Raw genomic sequence first — 19,260 nt, 5'->3', positions numbered from 1 at the left:
TTGGTTACCTGTAGAGTCCATTCACCAAGTCACTATGAGAAGCAAATATGTACTTGATTTTTTTTATGTAGAAAGTTGTAATCAACTTATGTCATCAATCCATTCTCTAGAAAAAAATTGCTTGACATATTATAATTTGCTTTGTAAGACTATAAAATCCCTCATTAAAATGTACACTCGACTGCTTTTATCAAATTTGTAACAGAGTACTCTGTCGAGAAAAAGAAGAACTAACTTTTAAAAAGGAGCAAACATCTGTTCTAGAAAAACATCTTCTGTGCCAGGTCCTTTGCGTTAGGAAGGAAGAACACATATCTAACTTAGCTCTCTATCTCGGGTTCCCCAAACTTAGAGCAAACATCTTCACAAGAGTAGTCATATTTGCTATTGTCCTCAGGGATCCCAAGCAAGGTCGACCCAAAAGAGGTCGAGGTCACCTGATTTATGTTGATTTACTTAAAAGGGACAATGGGTTTGTGACAGCAGATTACATATCTGCATCCATGAAAGACAGGGAGATCTGGGGACAATAAGCAATTAGCAGGTTACAATCCTGGCCAAAATGCTTGGGCCACCCATTCCTAACGTTACATAAAACCAAACACTGTACACTTCCCATTGACAATAATCATTCTCTCCCGTGACCCCTGCTCAATGTTGACTGTAATGGAGAAGACTAGCAATCAGAACCAACATTGAAAGGGGACAGGGGGGCCCAACGAGATATGGCCAGGATTGTAGATTTGAATGTCTGGTATAATGACTTTCTTAGTGACAATGTACCAATTACAATGTACATTTATTTGCTATGTCAAACTGTTCGGGGTAAGCTTTTGCATAGCAACCTCCAGATGAGCAAACCCTGGTACCATATACATCAATTCACCGTCTCTTACATAACTAGGCAAAAGCTTGCCCCTAATCGTGTGAAATAGTAACTGTCCCGATAGTCTGAAGATTTCAAATTTAAGTGGTAACTTGTGGTCAAGCAAAAGTCATTGTACCAATCAATATTGAAATCTAACGCGCAAATGGCTTAGACCTAACATCACTGACCGAGGACACTACGCAAAATAGACGACACGAGTAATTTACTTGTCACTTGGAGACGGTGGAGAGGAAAAAAGCTCAAGTAGCAAAATCGTTTTATTGTCATATTATAATAATAATCCGTCTGATGGGCAAACTTATAAATCATTGCAAAGGTTATTACACTGTACACAAACACCTGCAAATGCAGAGTCTATTTTTTGTCATTTTGAGACCTTTTTCTCTCGCTCTCGCTCTTTTTTTTTATAGGAAACTGTACAGATTTTGCGCTCACACAACAAAATACCAAAACCCCTAAAATATTTGCCAACTCGGCAAAAAATATACACAAGCCAAAAATGAATAATGCTATAACCAATAACAATGTTGGAAGTGCCAACGAGATATGCATTGAAAAAGAAAACCCAAATTAGTTTTAAAAACAAGAAAAAAACAATCTTGGAGTTAAATGAAAATTAAAACAACATTTTTATGTAGTATTGGTTTATATAACAACTCAATTACGGACTTACATTTGTTTTATCTTTTCATCTTTTTTTTTTGGAAGCAAAATTTAAATATTATTTATTTGAATACAAAATATGTTTTTCTGTGGATTTTCTTTGATTTACAGTGACAATAACAAATATTAAGAGAATAGCAACAACAAAACACTAATATTATGCTAAACACTATTTCTGGGTTCTTCCATTCGAATAAACTAAAATCATCTAACTAGATGGCTCTTTGTTTGTATTTTATTTGGCTGCAAACTTGACCGATAGTCGTCTTAGCCCGTGGGAAAGTAATGTTTGTGAAAGATTCTGTTTACAAATCAGCACACTCAATGTGCCAAATCGAAGATTATTGTTGAAGAAGGATACAACACTGTTTCGTTCTCTTCATAATTCTGCCACCAAGTGGTCTGCCACAAACCTCAGAAGGTGCAAAGTCTCAGAGATTGACAAGGGAGGACACACTTCTGACTTCTGTCTTTCATGACAAAAATAAAAACATCACTGTACAATTTAAGTCTGTGTACTATAGTCAAAGATGGATACATGTTACAAAGGTTTTTTTGTGAAACGTTGATGTAGAACATCTGGACTTCAGAGAGGGATATTTTTTTTTAAATACAAGGGCCCAATTTCATAAAGCCTGTAAGCACAAAAACTTGCTAAGCACAGTAAACTATTGCTTAACTGAACAAGTTACCAGTAAAAACTACATTAATCTTGTGACTGGTGCCCAATGCAATTTTTGCTTAGCAAAGAAATTTGTCAAGCGGTAGTTTCAGCTGAACAGCTTTATAAAAATGGGCCCAGGTGGGCTACCACTGATTTCACAAACAAGTGGGTTAGCCAATTTAGTTTGATAATTTTGCAGCCGTATTGTATCCTCCCTTGAAAATCTAGTGCCTAGTTTATTATTTGTTTATTCCTTTTCTTCCTCATTTCTATAACCACCTAAGTTTCCTGAGAATTATTGTTATTATTTTCCAATTGAAGATCTCCTTGTTATGCAACAAGCGAATAATCTGTACACTAAAATAAATCCATATTTGTTTTTGAAGAGCACACACTGACTTCTGATATGTAGCAACAATGCAAGAAAGAAAGAAATTTAAAAAAATGCAAAATAAGCTGTACCTTTGACACTTGCTGAAATACTGGCAACTGAGTATGTACTTTTGTTTGCTACACGGAAACATGTGTTATGTTTACTAGAGAGAAATGAATTGTCAATAAAAAAAAATCCATTTCCTGGGACTCCCAAAAGCATTGTAGGGTACAAACAGAAAATGCTATTGCAAAAGATTAAAAAAACGTGTCGACAAATGACAAAATTGTTGTAACAGCAATGTTAAGTTTCTTAGGGTTTTTTTTAGAGGGGGGAGGGGATATCTTCTCATCTACTTTAAAATAGAAATACTCCCAAGCAATCAAACAGCAACGGAGGTGAATACAGCACCATCTTCCATTGTGTTAGTAATTAAAAGAATTGTGTAAAACCAGGTATTCATTTTCATCTTTTTAGGCGTAGAAGCAGGAAAAAGGAAGGTTTTTTAAGCTAGGCCTCATTTACATAGTATGATCATCCTGTCAATTTTGTTCAGAGTCAGTTCTTGCAAAAACCACCTTGTGTCACTGTATGAATAAAAACTTTTTTTGTGGCCACATATAGCGTGATGCAGGAAGTGCACTCGGTGATAAACCACATAATATGTTGAAAACATCACATGTGGACTTCACCATACATGCAGATACCAAAATCAACAGGAGAAACCACACAAATGAGGCCATTCGTACTGCAGGACTCGAATGTCACACTGGACCACTCGCCAGAGGAAAATGATTTCAGTGTCAGGACAGTAAACTCAAGACAGGACAAGCCCGGTGATCTTGTTTTTTTCTTCTTCTTTATAAAATCAACATCTTTAACTCAGAACAAATGTTCAAATGTCGAGATTGAGTCTCACAAATATCTTTCAACCTTGCCGAGTATAGGCCATAAACTGAAGAGATAAATCATCTCTTAGTGTTTTAGATGATACAACCGTGTTCTCACTTGGCTTCTATTCCCTTTAATTTTGATTATGGTCTTGTAAATAAGATACGTCAGTCAGTCCAGTAAAGACTTTGAGCTACAAGTCCTGCAGTCTTGCGTATTTTCCCCCCAAATTCAAGCCCTGTTCTGTCACAAAAAAACAAATTGCTTCTGATAATCAACGTCTCTCAAAATGTTGACAAATTATACAGGTGTCCAGACAACCCCTTTCTTCTCATAACATCGCTGCGAAGAGAATTGCAAACTGGTCTCAGCTGTGCGTCTCGTCATCATCGGAGGAGTCCGAGTCACTACTTGTGAGGGTGTCATCCAGACTGACTTGGGTGATAGAACTGATTGGCAGACTCGCACTGTTCCATGTGGAGGGTAGGATTCGTGTGGTGAAGCCGTTCTTCTTTAACTGGTGGTGGTGGGAATAATCAAAAAGAAGATTTTAAAGTTTTGCATGTGAAACAATGAGTCCTGTTTTTTAACATTCATCTCCTAGAAAAAAATGTATCAGTGTTTTTACATAGTGAATCCACACTGTGATAATTAGTATTTCATAGGCAACTGTGTGTTTCTAGTGTGTAATGCTTTCTTGGTAAGTTTAGAATTAGACTACAATTTGTCTTCTTCCGAGGACAGGTTAAAGGTAGTCTCCTGATTGTTCTGATCTACTTTGGGGCAGTAGATATAGCAGACCTGGTATCAGAATAATGTAGCCTCCAAGTTGTTCTGATCTAATTAAATAGCAGAAAAGGTTCTTGATCACAGCAAGATAGTCTCCCAACTTTCCCGATTTTTGGGGCAGTAGATAAATAGCCGGATAGCAGGTTCTTATTAATTTATTTACCCATACACCGACGTGTGTTAGCACTGTATACTCAGTACTTTCCCGAGTCCTGTGAAAAAATATTACAGGCATGTTACTTGGGTGGGATTCGAACCCACGACCCTTGCAATTCTAGAGCAGTGTCTTACCAACTAGACTACCGAGGTTGCCCGGTAGCTAGAGGCAGTTCGAATCCTATGTTTTGGCAGCGGGTACCGCAACGATATAATAGATGTTAAATTTGCATCGGGGATAAAGAATATTAATTTGTTTTTTTACCCATACACCGACGTGTGTTAACACTGTATACTCAGCAGGTTCTTGATGAAAATAATGTATTCTCTGCATTTTCCCGATTCCACTTTAGGGCAGTAAATACATCAGGACAAGCTCTTATAAGAGCAAGTGTTCACAACAAAGTTACAATCACGGTCCAATTTCATAAAACTGTTTAGCAGGAAATACCGCTGACTAGATTTCTTTGCTAAGCAAAACAGAGTGGGGCGCCAGTCACAACAATGTAACCTTAATGTAATTTTGGCTGGTAACCTATTTCTGTTAGGCAATACTTTTCTGTGCTTAGCAATTTTTTGTGCTTACCGGCTTGATTAATTTGGGCCTTGAGGGTTTTCTCGCAAACCAAACACAGAATGAAAACTTACCTGTTGAGATTTTCTCTTCTGGAACTCTTTCTTCTCGTCCTCGGTCAGCGGTGCATACCCCTCTTCGTTATCGCTGTGCTCGTGCCAGCCCATCTCTTGCAAAAGCCTGAGAAAATTTTGAAATTGAAATTATTTTGTGTTCTACATTTAAATAAATTTTGGGTTGAATAAAGAAAAATTGTGTTGAGTGGGATTTGAACCTGTGACTTGGGGCCTTACGTGCTAGTGCTCTACCTACTGAGGTAACTAGCCCTATATTGGCGGTCTCCCTATTTTGTCACTGGACTGGGATCTTATTAACAAGACCTGAATCAAAATGAAACAAGACTAGAATCAAAATGAGAACACCATTTCTCACCGTTTCTCAGCCTCTAGACTGCTCGACATGTCCGGCAGATCTCGAACAGGCGAGAACTCTGGGAAGAAGTTTGGGGTTGTATCTTCCCTGGTGCCCTTCTCCATCGTTGTCAAGTTGCTGTGAATGTTGAATCCGTTGGTCTTGCTATGGGGGTGTTGCTTCTGTAGTATTGTTTTCTAAGAAAAAGGAAAAACATAGCTTTAATTTAGTTTTAATGCATTTAGTTGCTTTATAAAGTCCCAGATTGCAGGAAAGTGACAGGTAAGTTTTAAGGATTTTTGTTGCCCCAGCTTACCGATGTTGATGTTGGTCTGCTCTGCCTCTTGGTCTCACCGACTCCTTTCAGATTCTCCTCGTTGTTCTGGCTGACCTCTTTGGAAACGTCTCCGTTGCTGGAGCGACGGAGCTCGGTCAGGAAGCCGATCTTGTCTCCTTTCTTGGCTTTAGGTGTGGATGGACTCGGATTGGGGAGCTCAGTAGGCGTGGTGCTGAGTGAAATAGGGGAGGGTGGCTATAAGGAAGAAAAAAGAGAACTTGGTAAAATGAGCAAGAGAGAGAAGGGCATTTCTCTCTCTAATTTGCCTCCATGGCCTGCGTGTGTTATTTCAGGCCTACAATGGTGTAGTATGTCTTTCGTAGGGAGTAAAAAGCTTAAAGGCACTGGACACTATTGGTAATCACTGTTAGCATAAAAAACTTGCTTGTTAACAATCAATGGAGAGCTGTTGATACAACAATATTTTGTGCATTTGTTGATATACACCAAGTGAGAAGACTGGTCTTTGACAATTACCAAAGGTGTCCAATGTCTCTACACCAGCTCAAAAAATTGTTCCAAAGATGTCAACTGCAATATCATTTTAGGTCCGCAGGTCTGGCCATGGTATCTGTTGGCCTTGGTGCCCCTTCAAAAGTTTCCCAAAGATTATCCAAAGGAAGAACCCTTTGCAGAACAAAAATAGCCTTGACCCCTCAAAGACAACATTCCTGGACTGAGTCCACTTAGCACTCACCTGTTTACTAGTTGGCAGCACCTTGGGCGACTGTAGCGGAACGACAGTCTTCTCTTTTCTGATATTCATGGATCCAACTGGTGCTGAACGGAGACTAACAGATGTTAGTCCGCTGGTGATCACCGAGGATGATGTTATCGGCCTATTGATGATCGCCACTGGGTTATGGCGACTGGTCGAGACGGGCACAGGCCGGGAGAATACAGGTGCTATTCTGCTGGGTCGATTGGTACCGGCAGACGATGCAGTCAGACGATTAAGGGTAGGAGTCTGTCTGCTGGTTAAGACCGTGGACATGCTGGTGACCATCGTGGGCTTGTTGTTAGTGGGTTGTTGAACCGGCTTAACTGAAGCAGCGACTTTGGATAAAGTCACCGTTGTCGTCTTGGTTTCTGTGGAACTAACTATGTTGTGGATGGATACTGTTTTCCCGTTGTTGACACCTGCAAGTTTGTCAGGAGCGATTTCTGCTTTACTGGCGGCAGCGACGGGTGCTTTTTGCTTTGGTGAGGGGGTTGCGGCTGGGCTTGGAATAGGAGTAGGCAAGGACCTGGTTGAAGCGGGTGTGGGGACCTTGATAGCGGGTGAAGGTATGGGATTGCTGGGTACAGATCGAATAGGGACAGGCACGGGTGATGGTTTGCTTGGAACAGGTGAAATGCGGCTTGATGAAACGGGTACAGGCGCTGACCGAATCGATGGCTCTTTTGCTCGTGATGAAACCTTTGAGAAAACAAAAAATAGTCAGGGCTGAATTTAGGGAGAAAACCCACAAGAAGGTAAAACTTGTAAGTAGGTAAGTATTGCCAGTAGATAAACGCTACTCAAACAGAAATGAAAGATGCTTTCAGACTGGATAACATTTTTCCCTCAAGGAGGAGGGAGAGGCAGTGACACAGTCTCTATTTCTTACCATTGGTGTAACAGATATCATTGACTTCAACACAACACCCGAGCCAGCGTTGGAAGAGGCTGACCCCTTTGAACTCTGGTTTGTTGCCCCAGTCTGAGCTGTGACCTTTGAACCCAGGGAGGGGTCAACAATCGTTGCGGATGACAGGGTCATGGTACGCTGTGTGGGTTTGCCGTCCGAGGAGTTAGGAATAGATTTCTTAATCAGCTGCAGTTTCCGTCCACTGATGACTTTGGTGGTTCCAGGGGGTTTTTCTGCAATAAAATCAAATGTTATATTTAATACATTGTTATTTTGAATTAAGTGTGCAAAATTGAGCCCACCTTGCATCATTCCAGCATGACCAGGGCCCAATTTCACAGGGGTGCTTAAGCAGAGAATATATCTGGTACAAGCAAGGTTAAAACATTGTGAGAAATTACTCCACAATGGTTTGGGACCCAGACATTTCTCCAGTTTTTGTTAATGCTTTTAATGGACATATCTCATAATACTTTTCAAATTAAAAAACACACACAATATTTTGAGGGTTTTTTTCACACCGAAACTGACATTTCATTACCAAGCCTCTTTAATCATATGGCAAATGGTAATTTGATCGACTTGTTATAAAAAGAGTTGCTTTGTCTAAAGACTTGACTTGGTTGTTTTAATAATCTATTTGTCTTGAAATCGCTTCATTACTTAACACCACATCATAAAAACTGCCACAAGAGGGCGCAATGACACGGATCTGTAAATTGTGTATTATTTTAAAAGACAACCAATTTTTATATGCCTAAAGATGACATTGAGACATGCTTGAGATATTATAAAGGTATTTTGACCGATTATTGTACTGAAACTTGTAGATGTCTGGGTCACACAGTTTTTTAAACCACTGTGTACTCCCTCTGAAGTAACATAGTTTTTGAGAAAGAAGTAATTTATCACTAAAATATACGACTCTAAAAAAGACTGCATCTGAAAGAAGACTAATTTGTTTTTCTTTTACCGTTTTTTTTTGCAACTTTGACGACTGATTAATTGAGCCACAATTTTAACAGATTTATTATTTATGCATATTATGTTGGGACACAACACTAAGTGAAAGTACTGGTCTTTGATAATTACCAAAGGTGTCTGGTGCCTTGAAACAACTCAACTTAAAACACCTTTTTCTCAGTTTTATTCTCTCACATCTCTTGGTGTTTCTACTTGCACAAAAGAACCAAAGGTGGTATCAACCTTGGGTTTTAACAGTATTAAAGCATAGATTGTGTAATTTGCAAATGTATTAGAAACAAAAATGACCTAGCTCGGCAATCGGCTCATTTTGCTTGATGGCATCATGATTGGTGTCATACAAATCCACTAATTAGTATTTTTCTCATTTTAAAGACCTGCTTGAACGAAAATGTCAAGTCATGAACTTTGCGGAATTTTAACTTTGAATGTTTTCAGTTAATAAGGAAATCGAGTCATATGACTATAGATTTTAACTGTGTAAAAAAAAACCAATCATTTTGAATACCCTTATCCAGCGCTTTTCTGAAAGATTTGCGAAAAGCTCTGTTACGTAATCACTCATGTGATGTCATAGTTGGGACCTCCAATTTGTAAAGCCGCTTTGTTGCAGCGTGGAGGTATATAACAAAGCAAACTCCCAGACATGACATCAAAGCATTGTCATTTTGACAACAACAGAAGTGTTTTCAGTTTTTCAAAACCTTGAGGTTGGGCCTGATTTTTTAATCAATAATTACAAACGTATTATAAACAAGTTAAAATAGCATTTCGTTAAAAACATTCCGCTCAAGTAGCTGTTTAAAATCTAAGCGTTATATGTCTTACCCCAGGCGCCTGGAGGGACGCTTGTCTTGGTTGATATGCTTGGCTTCTTTATGTGTATGTCTCCACCAGACAGGGATGGCTGTAATGAGACCAGAATACAAAATTCACAATTAATCAGATATTTGGTTGTTCATTTTGTTTACCTTAGTCATGTATCCCTTTGCACAGAAAGCAATGTTAATAATCACAGTCAAAATATAACACTTGGTATTCAGCAAAATACAGAATAAACTCTGAGAGGGGTATGCTCTGCAGAGGGGCTCCAAGATCAAATTAATTTTTTTTTAATGAGATTTCGCCTGACATCTTAAGGCTGGACAGCCACTTCAAGGTGAGGGCTACACATAACCGATTTGGGCTATCGACCCAAATAAACTGCCACCAGGAGCACATTGCCACCTTCTCCTGGGGCTGAAACAGGGTTACCCCCTTCACAGTCCTGTAGGCAAGGGTGCCATCAACTTAGGAGCCTGGTGGGTAAAGTAAAATGCACTACCTTCCCAACTTTCTCAAAGCAATTATGGTTAAGTGCCCTGCTCCAAGGCACAAGTGTCATGACGGGGATTGCACCCTCACTCTGCTGCAGACAACACCAGAGCTTGGGTTCGGTGAACTAGACCACTTGGCCAGGACACGCCACGACTTGTCAACCATTGTTTCAGGCATGGTGACAGAGTCCAACATCATGCAATAAGTACTTGGCTTACAGCCACAGGTCTCCATATGGGGATCATGTTGGCTCAGTGGTTTCTTTACCTGCCTTTCACTGTGGACCCCTGTTTCGAAACCCACCTCAGACCGAAGCCTATCGTGTGGATTGGGTTTCCCCCACACTGGGTTTTTTCTCTCGCAACTAAAACTGAACATTTCTTCTCTGTTTCTTATTCATCCTGGTATTGGCGCTACTTGTGCTGTTGGATGTGTAATCAAATAAAACAAACTAAGAAATTTTTTCAACTTACAAAGTCCTGATTAGATAAGGCACTCTTGTCGCTTTCTTTCCCTTTGTCGTCGGGTCCGTCACCCTGTCCGTCCTCCTTCTTACTGCTCGTCTCATCATTGTGATCATCAAGATCTGAATAGCCAGTCTTGGGTCCCGAATTATATCTGCATTGAACAACGATCAAAAGAGTCAAGGTATTAGTCAAAAGGTGATTCTGGGTGTCTCTAAGATTGTAGGATTGGATGACAATATTAAAGGAACAAGTTACAAACGCTTTTCAAAGACCAACTCGACCGATCCAAGGCAACATGTTCCTTTAATAACAAATATGGTCTCCATAATAACCAACTAATCAGTCAGTCAATCAATCAATCGTAAAATTTATATGGAGCCATTTGCCACTATTACTAATCATTGCTCATGATGCCGTACGGTAAGCTCTTGTAAACAGGTGAGATTTGAGTGACGTCTTAAAATTATGTATTGTAGGGGATTGTCTGTAGAAAGACTGTACTGGTTAATAAAGTGCTGTCACTGCGCATTCAGCCTTGATTCTCTATTTCTCAATTAACAGAGAATTCTTCTAATACACTAGGATCTTAATAGTGTTGGCTCCAAAACCACCCAAGTTCAAAACAAAAAACAATTGAATTGTCACACAACAAAGTACTGTTCCACTAGACTGGTCCCCGGACTCTAAACCACTAGTGGAGCTATGATTTAATACATTAAGTGTCTTAGAAGACCGCTGAAAAACAAAACAAAAAACACAATTACATTGTCACACAACATAGTACTGTTCCACTAGACTGGTCCCTGGACTCTAAACCACTAGTGGAGCTATGATTTACATTAAAGGGTGGCTGCAGTGTTTTTAAAAATAATTTAAACGATTAAACATAACTTTTTAAACCTAAAATATTTTAATATATTTTTTATTAAATGCGCAAGTATTTTAAAAATGGTTTTCAAGAGATTAGGGGAACCCACCCCGCCCCTAAAAGGGAGCCTTCGTTTGCATAAACATGACGTCATGTCAGGCGAGCCGTCGAGAACCCAAGCCGCTAGGAACCCGAGCCGTCGGTCCCCCTGGCTGTGTGCATATAGAGACGTGTGCACTGTGTGGCCTGGTACCTAGGCGCATGTAGTTAGGGACCAGACTCTTTTTGCCGACGATATGTTTGAATTCCCGACATTATGTCGATGGTAGGGGGGGCGGTAACAATCCACAAAAGGGGGGGGGCATGACTTATTCGCTAATTACGCAAGTGAGATATGTCGGGGAAAAAACAAAACACATTTTATTGATGTTCAATACATATATCAGAAATAAATGACAGCAAAATTAACTGTTTTATTTTCATTCACTGCAGAATCCCTTTAAGTGTCATAGAAGACTGCTGAAAAAAACAAAAACAATTGAATTGTCACACAACAAAGTACTGTTCCACTAGACTGGTCCCCGGTCTCTTAACTACTAGTGGAGCTATGATTTACATTAAGTGTCTTAGAAGACTGCTGAAAAACAAAAAAAACAAACACAATTGCACTGCCACACAACAAAGTACTGTTCCACTAGACTGGTCTTAAAATTATGTATTGTAGGGGATTGTCTGTAGAAAGACTGCTCCATGTCCTAGGGCCCACAACAGAAAAGGTGTGGTCACCCCAACTGTGTTTGCTTCTAGAAATGAATAATACAGATTTGACCGAACTGAGTTTTAAATCGCATTTATCTACTGGCATCTTAAAGTGCTTATCATTATTTATTCCCAGACAGATTTGAAAGTTTTTGAATTATGAGACCGTTTTATGTAGCACCTTGTACTGGTTAATAAAGTGCTGTCACGGCGCATTCAGCCTTGATTCTCAATTTCTCAATTTACAGAGAATTCTTCTAATACACTAGGATCTTAATAGTGTTGGCTCTAAAACTACCCAAGTTCTGATACCTTTGTCGCCCAGATCCAGCTGGTGGCTTCCCTTGATTAAACTGTCCCCTGGTGGCAGCAAGACTGCCGCCGTCAAATCGTCCGTTGTTAGAGTACTGCTGACCGCTCCTTGGGACAGAGTTCCCCCTGCGAGGGTAACCCCCCATTCCATAGGTGCCACTGGAGGTACCGTTGAGCTGGGAGTAGTTCCAATTGGTGGTAGGGTCTGGATCCCATGGAAGATCATCGACAGAATGGTGACGTGAGCTGGCATTGGAAAAGTGTCGACGCTCTGAGGAAAAAACAAAAAAAAAACACAGGCAGATGTTTAACTGTTTTGCAAAATGGGTGAGAGTAATTGCTAACAAAAAAGTCTGAAACTTGGATACAAATTGAGGTATAAAAACTGAGGTATATTGAAATGATGGCATTTCTATCTTTTGGTGTGACCCCTGGAGTTAAAGATTTAAAGAAGCTTTTAGAAATAAATAATGCAGATTTGTCCAAAGCACTAGAGAAGTAGACCAAAGAGCAGGATTTCTATATGGAAAAAATATCCTCTTATATTCGTCACCAGGCAGACATAAAAAGTCTCATCCTGCAGTAATTCTTTGAGGCAGTTTGAGGAGTAGCAGGTAGGGTGGTTTCAGACGGTTTGTGGAGTACAGGTTTAAAGGGATTGTATACATTTTGAGCAGTGTTAAAGTGCTTTATCAATGCAATTATGTTAAGTTAAGTTAAGTTGGTAATCACTTAAAATTAATGGCAACAAAATCTTTTTGATAGAAGCCTTTAACATCTTTTGGTATTATAATCAGGCTCCTAAGTGGATGATACCCATACCTTCATCCTTACGGACTGTGAAGGGGATAACCATGTTTCAGCCCCAGGAATACATGTAGGTAGCAACATGCCCTCAGTGACATTTGATTTGGGTTGGTAGCCCAAATCAGTAGCCCTCACCTTGAAGTGGCCGGCTGGCCTTGTGAGTCGGGTGATATCTCATAAAAAAGGGGAAAGATTTAAACAAATGGAGACTTACCATCTCTTCCCCTGTAACCGGGCTGGTCATGTGTCGGTGATCTACCATAGCTGTGTTGTGAGTCGGTAGAGTAATGTCTTGCTCTAAATCTATCCTGATGGTCGTCTGCAAGTCCGAGTCTACCACTGGTGGAGCTATGATTTAAATTAAGTGGCTTAGAAGACCGCTGAAAAACAAAACAAAAAACACAATTAAATTGTCACACAACAAAGTACTGTTCCACTAGACTGGTCCCCGGTCTCTAAACCACTAGTGGAGCTATGATTTAATACATTAAGTGTCTAAGAAGACCACTGGAAAACAAAACAAAAAACACAATTACATTGTCACACAACATAGTACTGTTCCACTAGACTGGTCCCCGGTCTCTAAACCACTAGTGGAGCTATGATTTAATACATTAAGTGTCTTAGAAGACCGCTGAAAAACAAAACAAAAAACACAATTACATTGTCACACAACAAAGTACTGTTCCACTAGACTGGTCCCCGGTCTCTATCCGCAAGAATAAAGACAGGTACTGGTTTTACAAACCCAATGATTTCATTGGATAACTGGCAATGACAGAAGCTATCCTTACGCCTCTCTTAATATTTATGCATGAGGTATGTCACAATGCTATTAAACCCAAAACGAGGCTATGAGCGCAGCCACTGCAAGTGATGTGGGACGTGCGCCCATAGCCTCATTTTGGGTAAGAATTGTGAAGTCATGCATAAATATTAAGAGAGGCGTATATCTGTGTTTTGATTGGTCCGAGGTGATCTTCGCCAGCTGCATGCAGCGTGCATGTTTTTGTGAATGTGATGTTTCAAATGTTGTTTTTGTATATAAAAGTACGTAGGGATTGACTGTGAATCTCCATTCTGCAATGAATGCAAGGTCAAAGGTGCGTTTGGAGAGATCCTGACGTAGGCTCCACGCAATGATGTGGTCACCACTGCTAGATTTGTTGTCCCCGCAAAACAAAACTTTGTCAACAAAACAGCCTTTTCAATTGAAAGAGACTTCAAGATCCTTCAGAGGGTTCAAAAGTTACAATGTATATCTTACCTACATGTTAGCATTGTATACATCAGTGTTCTGTGAACAAAATCATAGGCATATTACTCGGGTGGGATTCCAACCCACGACCTTTGCATCTATATCTTACCTGTTCTGAGGGAATCTTGAGCCAAGCGGGAGCGAAGTCATGCTCAGGAGGGTTGGCCATGTCAGCCAATACCATATCATACTGCCCCTAACAAAAAGTAAAAGTAAAACAGTTGAATGTGACGTCAAATTTGTCCCCTTTTTAGGGTAGTTCAGAGCTCACCCTTGGCACTAGCCAAAGTACCATTTCACTTGTGCAATCTGTGACTGGAATCCTGCTTATTTTTGCTTAGCAATAAGTTGCTGAGCACGTTTCTCTGTTTAATCAGCTCTATGAAATTGGGCCCTGTCGTACATTGGTTCATAAAAACTGCTAGTGCTATCCGAATAGGGAGCTAGTAAACACCACTTCTCAAACTGCCCTGTGGACTCCTAAAAACTGTACAACCTACTTGATTAAAATGTTCATACTTCCTTCTTTTTTAAATGTAAATAATAATATCTTTTTTAAGGTGATTTAATGTGATTACTTATTTTTGCTGTGCGACTGTATTTTAATTTGACCAATAAACTGTTTGGGATCGCTACCATTCATTAATACATCAGAAAGATAAAAAACAATGTAAACAATATCTATTATTAGCTATTATTATAACACTCCTTACGAATATTCTGCCTTTCCATTAGTTTAGAACGCGTCACATGACATGTCTTAGTTTTACTAGACGGCGGCCGTGTGATAGTGCATTGTTTGCCGTGTGATAGTGCATCGTTGCCACGTTATGTAGTGCATCGTTTGCCGTCTGATAGTCCGACGACTATCACACGGCGTGCAGTACCCAGACGTCATTTTACCCACCTCGAACCCAATCAGTTGTGCATCCGTGTATCTGAAACGCGCGTATGAACGTTACGTGTACGAAGATGATAAATAGTCTGTTGGGGAGTTATAAAACAAATGATTGCTCTAACTCATGCTATGGTTAAAACTACGACTCCCTTGGTGATACCCGTACCGTTCCATTTTCCCTCGGCGCATAGAACGCTCCCGGGATCACCTCGGGAGTCATAGTTTTAACCATAGCACTCGAAGCAGTCAATATTTGTATACTAGTAGACCTTCCTGGGGCCTGCAAAATACAAAGTTTACTAGCCCGATGGACTACTTTACGAAAAGCTTTGAGCCCTGGTGATGTACCCCCAAAAGCAATGCAAGCATTTTTCGTCGTCTGTTGTAAACAGCAGATACAATGGCCCAACTCGCCGATCCTTGATTATTAAAACAGACTCAAACCAATGGGATATAACTTTTGATACATTGGTAAATGTAAAATTTGTACATCTTTTTGAAAATATGTGGAAGGAAATTGGCAAGTTTAATTCTAAAAGTTGGAAAATGTGTGGCGGGCGGAAAAAGGGTCAACTTCGCAAATGGTGGCTGGGAAGTCATGATTGCCGGGCAGGCTTTCCTACACCGACCACCGTGGGCAGAACCCTGCGTAAGTACAACTTACCTCCTGAAGTGGGCAGACAATGAAGGCTTATCGCATTCACCGTCTTCAGGCACTTGTTGTGTCTTCACTACGTCTCACGTCTTGCATACAACACAAGTCTTTTCAAGTTTTTTGTTCACTTTTTCTGCCCAACTGCCCAACAAGTCGGCGTTTAGCTTGGGCTACCTAGCCATTTTAGTTTTGTCAGCTCTTTCCGGTGGCTGCAAAATGGGTTATTCTTTCACTGCAGCCAAGATGTCTTGGAGTTTACTTTCTGACTCGCAGTAGTATGTTTCTCGGGCAAAAAGCCCAAAACCACATTGAGTCAAGGCACTATGGTTTCTGTTAATTTTACTTCTATATCTAAAATCTTGGGACCACTGTTATAACAGCCACTCGGTCATTGTACTTTGCTTGTATTTTATGGTTTTTGTACAGAGATGTTTACGCTACTAAGCAGTTTCATCTACATGACAAAACTTGGTCTGGCAGGCTCTTTTCAGCAGAAACAAATGGCTCTCGCCAACACATCAACTAAAACTTTACTATTAAACCATTTTTGCAATTATCTTAGTTTTGCTAATCAAAAGTGCCATCATATGTTTTCCTTTTTTCTTTTGTTTCTGAAATGCTTAAATTTTGGGTTTAAAACAAAAATATCCAAGAAAGACTTTCAAATATATACAACAAAACCGAAAAACTAAAACACACAAATTTGGAACAAAAACAAAACTTTTTGGAAGCACTGATCAGTAAATTTTTGGTTGGAAGACAACAATCTCGGTTACATTGTGCAACTTATTATTATAGACTCAACTTCTTATTGTTTCCAAAGAATGGATATTTTATGGCTCCTTGTTTAAACTTCAACAGCGTTTTGGGGGGGTCACTTTTAACTTGTGTCACGACATTGCACATCTGATGATCATGCTTGTTGCGTAGAGAAAATGTCACACTGATGAACTGATGCAGTTGGTTCCAGAGTGGTTTGAAATTCTTTCATGAAAATACAGAAGTTGGAAACTCTATTCATACATGTTTGTCAAACTGAACATCGGAGAGCAGATATCCTGTAAAATTTAAGAGAGAGAACATTTCTGAAATGGATTCTGTGTTTTATAACATAAATTTATAATACAATAAAAAATGAATACAAATTGTTGCTTCTTTCCACCCAGACAGCTACTTGAGTTGTACTATAGCATATCAAGAAATTGTTCAAAAATGTGCAGGGCAAGAAAGTCTTTGGTATTAGGGCACCCTGAAGAAAATGTAGTTTCTACTGGAGCACTTCAAGGGCACCAAGGCAATGACAGGGGGCATGGAGGCAATCACCTTTTTGGCTCTGTGAAGTATCAAGCCTGAATGTGTATTTTTTTAAACCAATGATAAACATCAAGTAAAATTCCTGAGGACCCGTTTTAAAGTAACATAGATGTGTCACTCTCCCACAACAGACGCTGTGTCACTCTCCCACAACAGACGCTGTGACAGCTACTGACAGACTGACAATTTTCACCATCAAAGTTTCCAAATCTTTGTGCACACACAGTGGTCTTTCCATCGGTATAAATAACTATTTTGGCAAAATAATCACTGCAACAATCCCTTGAAACAGACATAGAAAAATAGTAGAAATACGCATACAAAAATAAAAATATATGTGTGTTGATTACTTATTAGTTTTGAGGAAAACAACAATCATGAGAAACAACCTGATCAACAGACTCTCTCAATACCATCCCATGGTGGTAGATTATTTATGAAAATACCTGCAAATTCATTCTTTTCATGACTTGCACTATAAATGGGTACCGGTCACTTCGGCACCTTGCAAACTCGGCACCTGCAAACTCGGCACCCACAAACTCGGCACATGCACAAATACAAACTCGGCACCCAGTTGAAAATGTTTGATTTTCACACTGCGAAATTTGATGTAAAAGTTCAGTCCCACATGCCCATAAAAAGCTTGATCTTGTAAAGTAATAAGTAATAACATTACAAATGTTATTGGAATATAATTATTTTCGTAAATAAATTAACAGAAAATAGAAGCGACGGTGTGACGCCCAGAACTGGTCGCCGAGCCATCAGGAAATAAGTCCCCATCACGGCCAGCGCCTTTCGGCAAATTACGCTGTTAAAAAGCAAAAATCCATTTAAAACCCTTAACCAAACGCTTATAACATTTTGCGAAGCCCAAAAAGTCAAAAAATGGCACCGCACTTTCACCGACATGGACGCAATTCAGCCTTGGCCCGACCGCAGGCCTAATTGTAATGTTCAAGTTAAAAATTGTTGACTGGAACACGGTGCAGACAGTAACTTATTTCCCGTGGGCCCCAATTTTCTCGAAGCTGTTAAGCAGTTTGGAAGCGGTTAATTCCTAATAGGAATCCTATCAGCTACCATAACTAGTGATTTTGCCATTAACAGCGTTTAAAAGCTACTAACTACCAAACAATTTTTTAGTGTGCAAGTACACGTGCGAGTTTGTTAGTAAAAAAAAGGCGGGTGCCGAGTTTGTATGGTGCCGACATTCTTGGTTCCGAGCAGGTGCCGAGTTTGCAAGGTGTCAAGTTTGCCACGTGCCGAGTTTGCAGGTGCCGAGTTTGCATGGTGCCGAAGTGTCCGATATTCTTATTTATAATTCCATCCTCTCACATGGATTTCAAAATTCAAGTTAGTTCCATCTAAGCTTGACATATAGACAAGAAACTGTTTGTCACCTATTATTAAAGTCTGTGACTTGGTAAAAATTTGACTGGATGGAACTAGAAATGGATTTTTCTGAACAGCCATCTAACTAAATCTTTCAATTCAACAATTCGATTTTAATTAATTCATTTTATTATTTAACATTTCATTTTCAATCAGAAACTCTAGCTTATTATGTAATACTATAGTATTATTTGTAAGTAGAACTATTTTAACTTTTTGAGATGATAGGCATGTATATTCACATCAACAGACATCTAGAAAGTTCGCATTTTGTAATCTTTCAGTTTCATCAGTCACACACAACAACACACGGGGTGGCGAGGTGGTGGTAGAAATCAAAAGAATGGAAACAGAACATGTTCGCGGCGGGGACTCAGGAGTACAAATTTACATGATTCAAATGGAATTTTGACTAAAATTGAGAAGTTAAACCCCACCAAAGATCCCCCAAATAGACACTACCAAATACTTACACATAACTGCACATTAGAGAGTGACAGCTTCAACTGATCGAAAAAGTTTGACAAGGAATCCAACTCAAAATTGTCAACAAGTTTTAGAAGTTTGTAAATTCAACATGGAGTCTGCTCTCTCCTTCTCGTAAATTCTCGTCAAATCCCGTGAGAAAAAGTGGACATTAACAAAATAATAAAAGCCATTACTTACAAATCTGTCAGCGGATGTCTCATTTAAAAATTAACATTTTACACTGGAGTATGTGTTTCACATTTTTATGAACGAAAACCATCGCAAAATACAATTTTAAGCAGTTACTAAATCAAATCATTCGCGAATTGTTAGGTCAAAGGTCAAATAACCCACCACACACTCCCTTGCCGTTGAGG

At 39.6% G+C, this 19,260-nt stretch overlaps 1 protein-coding gene across 1 annotated transcript; it reads right to left on the bottom strand.

Moving 5' to 3' along the window:
* Nucleotides 1-1,128: 1,128 nt before the first annotated feature.
* On the bottom strand, nt 1,129-19,013 carry LOC139946232 (uncharacterized). Its single transcript, XM_071943850.1, has 13 exons — nt 18,889-19,013; nt 15,713-16,761; nt 14,260-14,346; nt 13,107-13,272; nt 12,086-12,356; nt 10,153-10,297; nt 9,191-9,269; nt 7,358-7,611; nt 6,445-7,167; nt 5,727-5,942; nt 5,432-5,607; nt 5,074-5,179; nt 1,129-3,997 (listed from the first exon to the last, which is right to left on the bottom strand). The coding sequence occupies exons 3-13, from the start codon at nt 14,332-14,334 to the stop codon at nt 3,848-3,850; spliced, it is 2,361 nt and encodes a 786-aa protein (XP_071799951.1). The 5' UTR covers nt 14,335-14,346; nt 15,713-16,761; nt 18,889-19,013; the 3' UTR covers nt 1,129-3,847.
* Nucleotides 19,014-19,260: the final 247 nt, after the last annotated feature.

Source organism: Asterias amurensis, chromosome 13 (genome assembly GCF_032118995.1).
Source record: "Asterias amurensis chromosome 13, ASM3211899v1".
In the NCBI taxonomy this organism is placed as follows: Eukaryota; Metazoa; Echinodermata; class Asteroidea; order Forcipulatida; family Asteriidae; genus Asterias; species Asterias amurensis.
This window is presented reverse-complemented; position numbering and strand designations above follow the sequence as displayed.

Bases quoted from the DNA above. Each gene is read 5' to 3' on its own strand.
- LOC139946232 (XM_071943850.1), bottom strand. From the start codon at position 14,334: ATGGTATTGGCTGACATGGCCAACCCTCCTGAGCATGACTTCGCTCCC. The intron at 7,612-9,190 runs GTAAGACATATA...ATTTTATTGCAG, and splicing joins CGTCCCTCCAGGCGCCTGGG to AAAAACCCCCTGGAACCACC. The intron at 3,998-5,073 runs GTAAGTTTTCAT...CACCACCACCAG, and splicing joins AGAAGAGAAAATCTCAACAG to TTAAAGAAGAACGGCTTCAC.